This window comes from Mercenaria mercenaria, chromosome 14, assembly GCF_021730395.1.
Source record: "Mercenaria mercenaria strain notata chromosome 14, MADL_Memer_1, whole genome shotgun sequence".
In the NCBI taxonomy this organism is placed as follows: domain Eukaryota; kingdom Metazoa; phylum Mollusca; class Bivalvia; order Venerida; family Veneridae; genus Mercenaria; species Mercenaria mercenaria.
The window spans coordinates 62,986,677-63,000,345 of record NC_069374.1 but is presented as its reverse complement, the minus strand read 5'-3'; the positions used below and the strand labels follow the sequence as shown (position 1 = coordinate 63,000,345).

The following is a 13,669-nucleotide window of genomic DNA, read 5'->3' as shown; positions in this document are numbered from 1 at the left end:
GCAATATGGAATATTGAGACAATGTGACTGGTGCACGTTAGAAGATAAATTATCGCTTGTTCAATATACTAGGTACCCATTCACCGAACTGCGCGTTTAAGTTGAGAAATGTACCATTGAATTGGATTAGTATATTTTCCCGTTCATGACCATGGTTCTTATAGAATACGTAGGGGTAGGGTATAACATGTACAGAGGCATTTTCTTTCTGGTCTGGTGCCAGTGCGCTTTGACCGCGGTATAATTTCGAGAGGCTAAATTACATGAAATTCTGAATTCGGAAGAAGTCGAAGGGAAGTAACACATCGGGTTATGTAGAATTCGTATGTTGAAGTTACCTACCTTCACTCACACATTCCGTGGCTTCAATCACGAAGTTTATGTGATTGTTGTAAATATTTACTTCCAAAATACAATGTATTTTGTACATAAACATGTTTACACGGAAAATGTGTTTGTGGTATTTGGAAGTGACGAAGAATCTGGTTGAAAGATCACGTATCTCAGTTCTGCTGACGTCATTTGTATGCATAATTAATATATACTGCAGGTATCAACCTGCTAATCTCATGTTGGTTATTAACAGCCAATAAATCCTAATGGCCAACTATGAATATTGACTTTCAGACTACTGACCCTCCGTTGTCGGACCGTGAGAATCAGTACATGATGATAATTGTCAGTTTATCTTTAAAATCAGTTACGTAATTATTACGTCTGACCTTGCGACCAAGGCGTGTGACTAAAGTCACGTTTCAACTTGACCGTTATCGTCCAAAACTGACATCAGATCATATATCAATGGTGTGAGATGGTGCTCTTTCTTTCATTATATAAAATTCTTTAATTTACGGTCTGTATTTAAGTTCTTTTTTCCTCCTTTAAGAATTAAGCACAGACAGCATACACTTGAGCGCCTTAACTTGGTGTCCCTTAACGAGGCGCCAAGTTCGATTTTGGGAAATAGTAGATAATACAAGGATAAGATAATGGGTCAAAGTCCGTGATGCACACAATATGCCATTAACATAACATCATTAAGAAAATCTTTCTTACCATCTTAATAATAAAATAGAAGAAGAGAGGCTAGCCAAACGACTGAATATGAAAGCTATCTCTACATGGTTTTCTTTCCTTTTCTTGTCTCATTGCGTTTCACCTATTCCAGATATTTTCTTAGATGATGATTGTTACAATTATCACATGATATTGGACTTAGAATATAGACTGGTTCAGTTCCCTACATTAAATCATAAAAGAGTAAAAGAGACATATGTAGGAACAAAATACTGAATAAAACAATAAGTCAAGTTTTCCTGTCTGAATTTCTTCTAGATCTATGTGTCTGTAAGGACAGAACGAAATGATCGATTCATACTTTGATATCATTTAAATGACCGATATAGCGGAAAGAGTTATAGGTCCTGCCATTTAGAACTTCATCTGCTAAAGGAAAAGTGGCCGGGTGTCAGATCACTATAGCAGGCGGGAAATCCCAGTCCTCCTCTCTCCTGCCCCACTGGCCCTTCGTGGAACTCCTGTGATATGTAAGAAAATAGGCAGTACATATAGCTAAGATAAATTGTTTTTTTTTTCTAATATAATAACTCGCGTTTATTACGTTGTAATGAATTGTGCTGCAATATTTGATCTATCATTTTGCATGAAAGACGCATTAGGGACTTGAAACGGTCCACACGATATTCTGAAAGAAAGCTATGTCCGGTGAATTCTCATTAAGAAGGTAGATCTATGTATATTATTTATGAGGAATCGATCTGATTCTCGTCAAAGTATTAATTTCACAACATACCACATGAATACCAAAAAAAAAAGAAAAACAAATATTTTGAAGAGAGAAAAACTCACGCTGGTTGTGAATTTACTGATTTACATCAGAATGACTCAAACCAGCCATTCCCTTAAACAAATACAAGTTAAGTAAACATACTGAAAACTTTCAGCGGTCAGTTTTGACTGTTAAATTCGGTCAAGTTCATAGAATGTGCGTAGTACTTTTTATCATCATGTAAACAAGTTTGATGTACTTCGGTGCATCGCGCTCACTTGTGATGTTTATACATAGTTACCCTGTCCTTGAACAGTGTTTTCATGAACGGATTTATTTATCAGCTGACATTTTCATTGGATCAATACAAGATATAACTAGGTATAGATCTAACATGATACATACCTTATCAAGCCTACACATGTTGGAACTATTATCTAAGTTAGTACAATTAAAACTGTACTAGACCCCAATTTTATACTTGAAAAAAAAAATGAATGGCTACATATAGTTACATTAACAAATTTGTGTAAAATTTTACAATAGTATATAAAATTTGGTCATTAGTTTTTTTAGCCGGTGCACATACAACATGATTTTAGGTGGACATGAAAACGGTGCGGTTTAGCAGAAAACTAACGTAGTTTGTACGAATTAACTGTTTTGTAATCTGTAAAGATCATTATATAATGAATTAACGGTTGATATACGCCTTATAAACTGAGGTTCAAAACTTCGTTTGGAGAGTAGAATTCTTTATGTGAGGAAGCCACACCTACTGAAGATCGGTGGAGCTACCCAAATACCTGCCAATAACTACGTGCGATTTTCCTCAAACATCAAAAGCTGGAGGTACTTAGTATCTTATTTCTTATGTCGCAACTAGATCTGTAGACATGTTTTATTTTCAGTTCTTAACTTTTTAATAGATTCTAATGATTTGTTACCGACCCAAAAGAGGATAAGGTTGATCAGGCTTTAGCGTTAATCAAAAAAATATGTTTCAGTCAAATATTACGACCCATCACGGTTCTGGAAGATTTTTCATTGACCGATTTGTCGTTTTTTCAGCTTGACAAAACCAAATCGAATATCATAATTTCTAGGCCTTCTAAGTAGATATCTATTGGTAAGAAATTAATTATATATATAATAAAATGTCTGTCCGTGTCGGATGCTTTAGTTCCAGTGCCAAAAAACAAAGAACACAGCTGGCGTGTCCAGGCATTAAATGCACTGTTTAACCTAATACATTTAGTGTTAACGTCACGGATTAACAATTTGGGAAACCGAGATGGTATCCTCGTGATCACGTTTTATAATAATTAGATAAAAATACATTATTCATTCAATACGGTTAGCTCTATGTACACTCCCGATTGTTTATGGCCTTCCAATATCGTTTAAATATATCTACTAGATTTTCACTCTTCCCCGTGACCTTCAACGATAAACATTTGAATTATCATTCCGAAATAATCCGGGCGGGACCTAAGTACATTCACACAAGCAAACTGCGTATATTTCTTTTGTGTATTTCGCTCAAGGTTACTCGTCCTCGTTTGACGTCATACACACTGTAGGTTAAATATAGATCGCAGGTCACGAATACTCTCTAAACGTAAACAAATCGTGAAGAAAATAAACTAGAAAATACTCGGCGCTCTCAGATGAATCATTCAAACACATAGTGACGATTTATTCTAATCATTAAACGCAAACTTTTCTCATTCATGACTTAAAAAAAGCAGCAAAGCTTGCTGAGTAAAATCAGTCTCAAATTTTATAAACACTTTGTTTAGAGACTAAAGGGCATAAATCACATGTTGATGTTGCGCTAGGTCAAGTGTACTAGATTTACATTCTACTTCACCGATATGCAACGCCTCATCTGATTGGCTAAAAAAATCCGAACTTCAGGTCACATATTTTGTGCGTTTCGTAACTAATCATTATACAGAAAATATCGGATCGAGAACGCTCGCACTATTTGAATAATTTCTATATTTTATCGGATAATAATAATAACTTTGGATTTATTTTGTCGAAAGTAAGTAGATCTGTATATAAATGAATTTCAAATTTTCAGTAAAATAATTGATCCGTTTTTTCTTTTGCCTTAATTAATTATACGGACAGTGTATGTACAGATAATGAGATTAATAGTTCTATTAGACGTGTACATGCTTATTTAACCTTGAGTAATCATTAGTTTTTATTTCACTTTTTTTTTATTTGCAGAGTAACCGATATTCCTTTTTATAGGACTACTGTACAGAATATAATATGTATTTAAGCAATAAACTTAATTTGATTTAAAAAAAAAAATAAATACAATTTGAAATTAGTGTAAATTGAAGTTTATGTCTGCAAATTAAGCTTTGTGTATTCTTCTTTCATTTTAATGAACTTTAATAAATCAATCACTTTATGCGAATAAACATATTTTTCAGTTGAGACAACAAATATTATTTAAGAAAAAGAGGTTCATTTGATAAGAGCCAAAATTGTAATTATGTTTGACTGTTTTAGGGTTTATAGTTCGTTAATGAAATAATGTCACATTTGTGTGAAATGTCTCACAGTAAAAGCAAGCAGAATTTGTGGTGATATTAAAACAACGATTTGAGCCCTGAAGGAAAACAAATTTGATTATCTCAAAATTAATCTAGTATAAAATTTTCAGTACGTAGTGAAAGTACTCGAGTTCCATCAGTTGTTTCTTTAAAGCACAAGCGGAACTCGTTTTTCTTTAAAGAAAAAAGTATGTTGACGGCAAGTATGAAGAATCTTATGAAAGAATCATGATAATGTATGCTTTTGCCCAACTAGAAGACTGTTAAAACTATATATTAGGATGATGTATTTATATATATTATATTCTTTGATATATAAATGCCTTTAAGTTACCATACGAAATCGGCATAATATCGGCATTAATAACGAATTCATAAAGAATTAATAGCGACTTAAATTGGCAATCTCCTGCTTTAACACCAGGAGTATATAATAGTGACTGAGATAGTGAGAATAAAGAGAAATGGAAATAATTTAGGAGTCACTGTATCAACTCTACAGAATGAATGTGAGCGAGTAACTTATAAGAAGATGACCGTGATGTACTTCATTCCGTAGGAATAGTCCCCCGGGGGTCTAAACCGGTAGATTGCCCTTAAATTAATGTTGCGACTATTCGAAAAGTGAGTTCATGTGATATAGGCCGTACAGATTGGTTGTATGTTTGATGTATAAGGGGAAAAAAGATCATTTTATTTCGTTTGTTTAGCTGGTATGAAGTACTGAAATTGAATTAAAGGTTAAACTTGAGGGTTTACATAACAAAGGATTTATGTACTTGTTCAGTTTGTTTTGTCTGAATGGAGCGAGCGCTATCTTTGATCACTAGGTCACCCACTTGCGCGCGTGCGCCTTAAAATAGATTATTGCGTATTTGAAGGTCAACGAATCACACTACTAACCTACATTCCGCCTGTATCGTCTGCTTGCTATTTTATCGACTGTACGGTGAATTTTATGGAGTTTGCTTTTTTCTCGCCGTAATACGCGGTCATTAGCCTCCATCAGTTTGTATGAAGATGTATGTTTAAAATTACACATAAGTTTTCGCTTCGTTTACTTTATCATGTGAATATGGATTGATTTATGACTTCTGCGTTGTTGTTTTTTTTTCAAGTTTCCTAATAAAGGTTATGATTATGCGCACAGTGTTCAACTGCGCACCAACTGATTGTGCTTGTAACGCGCCTATATGACTATTAAATATTTAGATTAACATAATTCTTGAACAAACATGGTGACTGACCGCCCGACATGCACTTAGGATATTAGTGATTAAGAACAAGGGTACTGCACTTGTATAGAATTACTACGTACTTTGAAGTTCATGTCTCCTGTAATAAACAGGATAAGAATAAACTTGTAATTTAGTATTAAATTGCACTCGTTTTCTTACAAAGATTCTGTTTCCTCCTTTATTAAGTGTTTCGTTTCTTTCTTTTTTTTCAGGAGGATTTATATTCTGGCGCGAAGATAGAGAGGAAGGGACTTTTATGAGTGTTTTTTGTAATATGGCACCTACTCATAATTTAAACTCTGTGAGTGATATCCACCATCCTATTCATTCTACCTGTTTAAAAATGAATCAGGATTCTTCGGAAAATATGAGACACTCGAATACTCTACAGAGTGTGTTACTTGGAGAAATTCCATCAGCATATCTGCATCTGACGTCATCACACAGGACTCCTTTGCAAAACTGCAGAGATTCTGAAAAGGAACCAAATGTTCCCTTCATACATGTTCAAAGGGAACACGAACATTCATACAGACCATATCAGTGTAGCTCTCCAATGCGCGCTGTACAAAACTCCTCACCACAATCTCATTTGGTGTCAAGGTCACCAAAACGTACTCATTCACCTCTCACGGATAGACATTCTAATTATAGTAACGGATCTTATTATCAAGAAGCGCCCCAATACAATGGACATATATATGACAGAGCATCACCAGCATACGAAGGACGATCTTCACCATTTCAAGAATCAGGGTCCCCGTTTATAGGATCTTCGCCTCATTACAACTCACCAAGTAGATCTTTCTCCCCAAGTCAAAGTGTAGGATCACCATACTCGGTTCATCGGAATGACGGGTCACCATATTCCCCGCGTCACACAAGTAGTCCGTACCAATCACACCGCGCAATTAGTCCGTACTCATCAAGCCGAATAGCAAACTCGCCATATAATATTTATGAAAATTCCAACAGCCCTTACTCAGGATCTCAAAGTGCATATGACATTCATTCACCTGTTAATCATTCTGAAGGATACTCAATTGAAAACCATGAAAATTTTGAAGATCAGCCCATAGACTTGTCGCGCAAATCGGAGGCAAAGGATGGGCCTCTTTTCGCTTCGGAAGAAGGCGAGCTTCATGAAAATTCTGGAAATGGATCTCTTTTACGTACATTACTTAGGCCAGGTAAACAAATGAACACGGACTATAATTCAGACAGTGGACGCGATTCGCCTGGATCTGACGTGTTCAGACCGGATATACCAGTGACTGGTTCCACCCGTGTTACTCTTGCTAAAAAGATGGTTTATCCAATCACATCACGAGTATCAGACTGGCTTGTGAAAATCGTGCAGTTTTCTAAATCAATTCCAGAATTTCAGTCAATGTCTCAGAATGATAAAATGACATTATTATTAAATTCCTGGACGCGCATGCTCCTTTTGCTTATGGCTGAAAATGACTGTGAATTTGCTGTGACTCCGCTACATCGTGACGAAAAACAATCAGATGACGTCACCCCTTGCCAAGATGAGCCGACTATGAAGTCCGTAGAGGGAATACAAAGTTTCACCAGAAAATGCAAAAATATGGGTATGGACCAGAAAGAGTACGCACTGATGCGAATGGCCGTCCTCTTCAATTCAGGTTAGTATTACAGATAATTAATTAATTGATTAATTAATTATATACATTTTACTAAGTTTTGCCTGAACTAAATGTTATACGAACTAATACAAGCTGTTGGCCAGTATATACTATAAGTCATTCAACTAACTTGAAATTCAGTCAATAACCTTTCGCGCTACGAATCATGTTGACCCCAATAGTTCACTGACCCCGTTGAAACGACGCAAAACTGTCCAAAAGATATGTTGTTTACAAAACGGTGTGTTATAAAACCCGCCTAGTTAGAAGCGGACAAGAAAGATACCACTAAAATCATAGCACAGCCGCTTATTCAAGGTTTAATGATTTATATGATTTATATGAATTATACTATTATACAATTACCCTTATCAATTTAAATGCAACTTAAATGACGGACCTATTTTAAATTCCAGCTCTGAAATCATGTGAGTGAAGGGTATCTTGCCACTTTTTTTACAAGAGTGTGTTCTAACCAAGTCTCTTTTTGACATTATTTTTCGATCTTACAGTCAAGCTAATTTTAGCGAGAGTTTAGGCATACACTTATTTGTGGAATGGAATGAGATACTTATTCCATTCCATTCCATTCCATTCCATTCCAGTATCTCATTCCATTCCATTCCATTTCAAACTTCCATTCATTTTGGTAATGTCCCAGAATATTAAATTGAAATCATGCATGTCAAGGGATAGACTGGCATCAGTCGTTAGAGTCATTGAATGTAAAGCACCTGGCTGGCCATAAAAACAATCCTCTCTGATACCACTTTTTAAAACAATTTACAATATCTCTTGCCTCTGTCTCTAACGTGTTGAGATGAGCCTAGAGAGGAAATGTTTTTTCTGAGAAAATAATTTAGTGTCAGTGTGAAGAAATTAATATTATTACAGACTATTTGATCTCATCAGAATTTGTAAGTCTAGTCAAGGGAAAACTAGCGTACTTAGAGTATGATGCAGTCTTGACAAGTAGTCTGAAGCTGTGGGATCTAATCTTGTCATACTATTTTTCGTGTCCTCACCTACACAGTACTCTGTATAAGTTCAGATTAAATAAAAATGTCTGGCTTTGGATCCAAATGAGTTGTGGTTTGTGTTTTGGAGTTTAACGCCCTGATTCTACTTTTTTCATTCATATCAAGACGATTAGTTTAGTGACATACCGTTTCTGGGCAAGCTACCGCAGTTTACTAGTACTTGGTGCACAATTTCCTATACGAAGTAACAATTTCCCTTATTGGAACAGAGGTAGGGGGTGAAGAAACTCCCTGACTAAATGCCATGGGAAATGCTCCGACCCGGATTCGGAATTGAACCCACGCCCCCCCCCCCCCCCACCCCCAATGAGGGACCAGCGCTCCAAATGAACATCAGAATAAATAACTTGGCCCTATTTTTTAATGTTTCAAAGCAAAACAAATAATCCATTCTGATATCACTCGATCCCTATTCCACCCCCACCCTCTAATCAAATAAAATCAGACCCATCGTGGGATGGGCTCATGGGATGGGATGGGCTGGGCTGAAGGTCATGGGATCGTGGGCCCAATGTAAAAGAAATATACAGTAAGGAACATTAATTAAAAGTTCAACTGATCAATTAAGAGGTCAGCTAAGGATAACAGGGACACAGCCTGTAATTACAATTCCCAGAGTGAGTATATTCACTGCCAAGAAGTGAAATGAATAAAAAATACAAAATCTAAGTCCTCTTCCTTGTTAGATTGTACTTTTACAGTTCCGATGCAAGTAATAAAGAATTAATGGACAGTATTTTTTATCATAAGTAAAGCAAAAAAAAGTAATTATTTGGAACAAAATATATTCATTTATTGTTCATTTTGTGTGAATGTTAACGTCAAAATTTATTTATTTTATCTATATTCAATAAATTCAAAAGTGACAAATGTTAGAGAATCCCCCTTTTCGTAAATTTTACATGTAATATGTCTGATATATCTATATTCATTTTTATAATCTTTTTATATTGAAATTTGTTAATTAATGTTTACTTTTTATTTTCAGTAACCTCTTTTGTTCCGAGAATTGAATTATTTCCATCTCGTATTTTCTCTCAAAAATGATTTTTATTTCCTAATAAATTACTATTACAGAAACTCAGTGTAGGTTCATTCTCTGTCTTGGGTTAGAAGTCAACTGCTGAATTCGTCATTTATCTCCCTGCGACATATATATAATTCTAACATCATTATTACAAATTGTTTATTATTTTTATATTCAGATATATTTTTTACTACATAAGTCTATTGTTATTTCATTTATATATCATTTATAAATACGTATGCAAGAATGATATTCTACGTGTTTTTTATTTTTCATCATTTAATTTATTACTTTAAGATTATTACTGTTTTATTTAGGGTACTACTGACTGGATCAAGAGAACTTATTTGGAATAATAATGATAACAATAATAGGAAAATGTAATAACTGTTATTTGCCAAGAAAACATTATCTCCTTTTGTTACTCTCGGCCAGATCTTATTGGCACCATGGCATGAATTCCCAGGAGTATCATTTATTCTGTACAGAACTGTTTCACCTTAAGAAACCTGTGAGAATCTGAGAAAGTTTTGGGGTCAAATGGGTTCAGCCCATGTCCTTGAGACCATCCTATCCCACGAGCCCATCCCATGATCCCATCCCAGGTTTTCCAGGATCCCATGAGATATGACCTAAAGATGTAAACAAATCAGTATATTTTGGAATATAATGGAATGGAATGGAAGGAGATAGTGAAATGGAATGGAATGGAATGGAATAAGTATCTCATTCCATTCCACAAATAAGTGTATGCCGAGAGTTTAACGTGGTGTGATCAGCAGACCAGATCAACTCTGCTTATTATTAGTAGTAACCTGCAGATATAACAAAACTTGATTGTGAGGGGAAAGGGTGTGAGGCGGTCATTGTCCGGAGCTGACCAACACACCAAGGTCATATGGTCACTACTGGTCAATAGGCATCGTAATTAACATGGTCAATCATTCCAGTAATAACTTCTTTGTACTTGCTTCACTGACCACTGGCTGAACTTCGGCCAAGGTCAGGTCATGTAAGACTTGTAATGGTCAGCCTATGACCGCAAACTGACCAAGTGTCCTGAACGAAGGACAAAGGCCTTAGCCTCACCCTCAGATGACCACAAAACTGACCATTTCATCTTAATGATGGAAATAACCTTTCGACTATGAATTGACAGGTGTGATTCCTTAATAGCATAGGTACGTCGTCGAACTTGAAACTTCGGACTGTCTCTCGTCCCGTTGTTGGTAGATTCTACTGTCTTATTCATTGAAACTGTATATAGTGTAAGAACAAGATACACTAGAGCCCACGATAGATTACTCATTTCCTTTGAGTTTAATGTTAGGTCCAGTGGTCTAGCCTGGCCTATCACCATCTTGGTTTAGGACGCATTCTTAAGAAAAGTTTTTTTTTTGATAGAACAGGAATAAAAAAACATGTATTTCTGAACTTCACAAAGCACATTTAGTAAATTTATCAAAACCTGTCTAATTGCAAGAGCAGATTAGATACAAATCAGTTTGGAGGAGATGTATTAAATGTCTTCCGCCATGGTAAAAAAGATTTAAGGTCCTTTAAAATACGAATTTTTAAAGAAATTTGTCATTGACACGCGTTATGTTAAATTATGGATTACACTCGAACTCATTTGGCATATTCTCGATGTTGCAGAAGTAGTTGATTTTGATTTCCATTTGTTTATCTGTCTGTATATATTTAGTAGTTGAGGTTGTATTCTCTTTCTTTACCTATGTCTGTATGTATTTTTCAGGGAATGTTGGTTTAGATGATGCCGAACTTGTTGAGAAACTCAACTCTGCCGTGCAGCAGTTACTTCAACAGCACGTGACCTCCACGCGCCCTAATGACGTCATGCATTATTCACGGATCCTTATGCTTCTGCCATCTTTGTACGGAATTAACTGCCGAATGGTTGAAACTCTTTTTTGCAAAAGAATAAACACTGACATGCAAGTGCTTCTGAAAGAAATGTTACAAAACTTGTAGCGATGTGGTTCGCATAATAGTGGGATTTCTCGGCTTTACAGTGGTTTAAGTAAAAACATTCCTTAAATATCTCGTGATTTACCTCTTAAACCATTTGGGAATTGAATTCTTTATTTCATGTTTTCTTAAGATTTATTACACCATCATTTGCCTGCGTGCTATTTTGTAAAATCTTACATCTGTCATAACTAGTTAAAGGTTGTAATAAATTAGTAGGTATTTAAAAAAGCTCCACTGCCAAATCTTCGGTATTGACCTAAATATTGTATTTCTTTATATAAAATATACCTGTCACATATATGACATTTATTATTGACTGAACAAATGTAAAACTAGTAATGTTTATTATCTATTTACTGATCTTGTTCTTGAACATTCCCAAGGTTAGAATATTTTTTTAAAAAGTCGGTCAGGTTTTACAGGATAATAATACGTGCACAATAACATAAATAGTGGTAACAGAATATCGGCTTTTGTATGAAAGAATTAAAAATCGTATAGTGTATATTTCACGAGCCATGAAACTGATCACGTATTTTATTTATTTTCATGAACTTGACTACTTTTTGATATTTTTAATACAGCGCGCAGAATTGAGAATGGGTAATTTTAGTTCATTTTTCGAATTTTTTAAAAAAAATAGACTTGTTTGGAAAATCCTCGTAAAGCATGAAAAAAAACTCCTATTGGGCTCCCCGTCTGGCGTGAATAGACATGTTTAGGGACTTTAAAAATATATTTGGGATGTATAGTCGAAGGGGCTTGGGTAAGGAAAATACAGCTTGTAGTTTCAATATTTTAATACCCAAAATAACGTTTTTAAATATTAATAGAAATTAGTCTCATTTCAGTTACTGTGTTTTGACTTTGATTTAAATTGCAGCAAATTTCTGTAAGTTTTACCTCAGATTTTTATTGCCTTGCATGACTCATGCACTGGAGATAAGTAAACATGATATTAATAATTAAGTCTTTGGGTTGTTTTTTTTTTGTAAGAAATTGCTGCTGTCCTGCGCCAGTGGTGGCCAGGAATCACCGTTGAAATTACCTGTATGACCTGCTGGGACATTTAAATGCAAAGGAAACTAAAATGTTTGATGTATATTTTTTTAAGGTCATAATTTATTTAAGTACATTGCTTTTTCTGGAATAAAAAATGGATATTTGTATTGTATATGTTAATGTTTTGAAAGTGGAATAATATCTTGCATGGCCTGTACCGACACGGCCTCGCCAAATTTGGATACCTCTGACCATGCCAGAAATTAGAATATGCCAAAGAGATCATAAATATGTTGATTTGTATTTTTAAACATTAAACAGAGGTTCCATTTGCATAGTTCTTGCCATTTTAATCACTAAAACTAACTGAAGAATAGACATAATACACGTAGAATATGAATGTAAAAAGAGAGCTGAACGTCATTTCATTTTATGTTTTACAATGAATTCATTACGTTTTACTTCATATCATAAGACTCATGATGATGACTGTATTATATTTTATTTATTTATTTATGTCTTTGACCACGATTTGATTCAATGAAATTAAAATATGAAACTTTATGAATTGTACTTTTTTCATTTAGTAATGTACTTTTCGTGACAGTTCATTTTACCACTGTTACACTTTGAGAGAGAAAAAGAATATGTACTTTATGAAAACACGTGGTGACATCTGTCTGTGTATCATACCATGTGTAAACCGTACCCTGCCTATATTACTGGCTGTTCAAAGTATAATGGACAGCTACCGCAAATATCTAATAATATATGCGGTGTTCGAGAGCTGTCGGATGTATAAGACGCAAACAAGCAAAATAAAATCAAAGTCTGTACACGTGAGGTAATAGTCTGTGTTCAGACCCTGTGTTTTGTTCACAGAAGATAACTCCTGAGGCTATTCAACTTTTGTATATGTCCCTTTTAATTATGTCCCTTTTCTTCTCAAAACATTATTGATAATCAGAGCCAAGACTGATGAAGTCAGAATATATAACAGAATTATTTTTTTTTAAAAGAAAAAGATTATCTAGTCGGTAGCCAGACTCACGAGGTAACGAAACGCCAACACCCTAACGCCAACGAAACAGTGGTTCTAATCACCTATTTTCTCTTGTTCCAATTATTGGATGTTCCGTACTGGACGGTTCTAACCTTGAAACGTAGTCAAAGTCATGTTAAATTATGACAGAAACAGTTTACCAACAGAACAAAATCCGCAAGAAATTCCAAGTCAGTGATCGCTTGATGTAAGTTTTTCCTGTAAAGGCCTACATTAGAGATGGAATCGTGCGCATCTGTATCATTTTTCATTTCTAGAAAGAAAATAAGCATAAGATAAATCCTCATTTA

General features: G+C 34.9%; 1 protein-coding gene across 2 annotated transcripts; it reads left to right on the top strand.

Moving 5' to 3' along the window:
- Positions 1-2,313: 2,313 nt before the first annotated feature.
- LOC123527919 (uncharacterized) lies at positions 2,314-12,880 on the top strand. 2 transcript variants are annotated; one of them, XM_053523677.1, is made up of 3 exons: positions 2,314-2,641; positions 5,816-7,255; positions 11,079-12,880. In XM_053523677.1, exons 2-3 carry the CDS (start codon positions 5,860-5,862, stop codon positions 11,312-11,314), a joined length of 1,632 nt encoding a protein of 543 aa, XP_053379652.1. In that variant the 5' UTR covers positions 2,314-2,641; positions 5,816-5,859; the 3' UTR covers positions 11,315-12,880. The 2 variants fall into 2 exon arrangements, with proteins under 2 accessions (XP_053379652.1, XP_045163589.2); XM_045307654.2 differs by lacking the exon at positions 2,314-2,641 and adding an exon at positions 3,701-3,839.
- Positions 12,881-13,669: the final 789 nt, after the last annotated feature.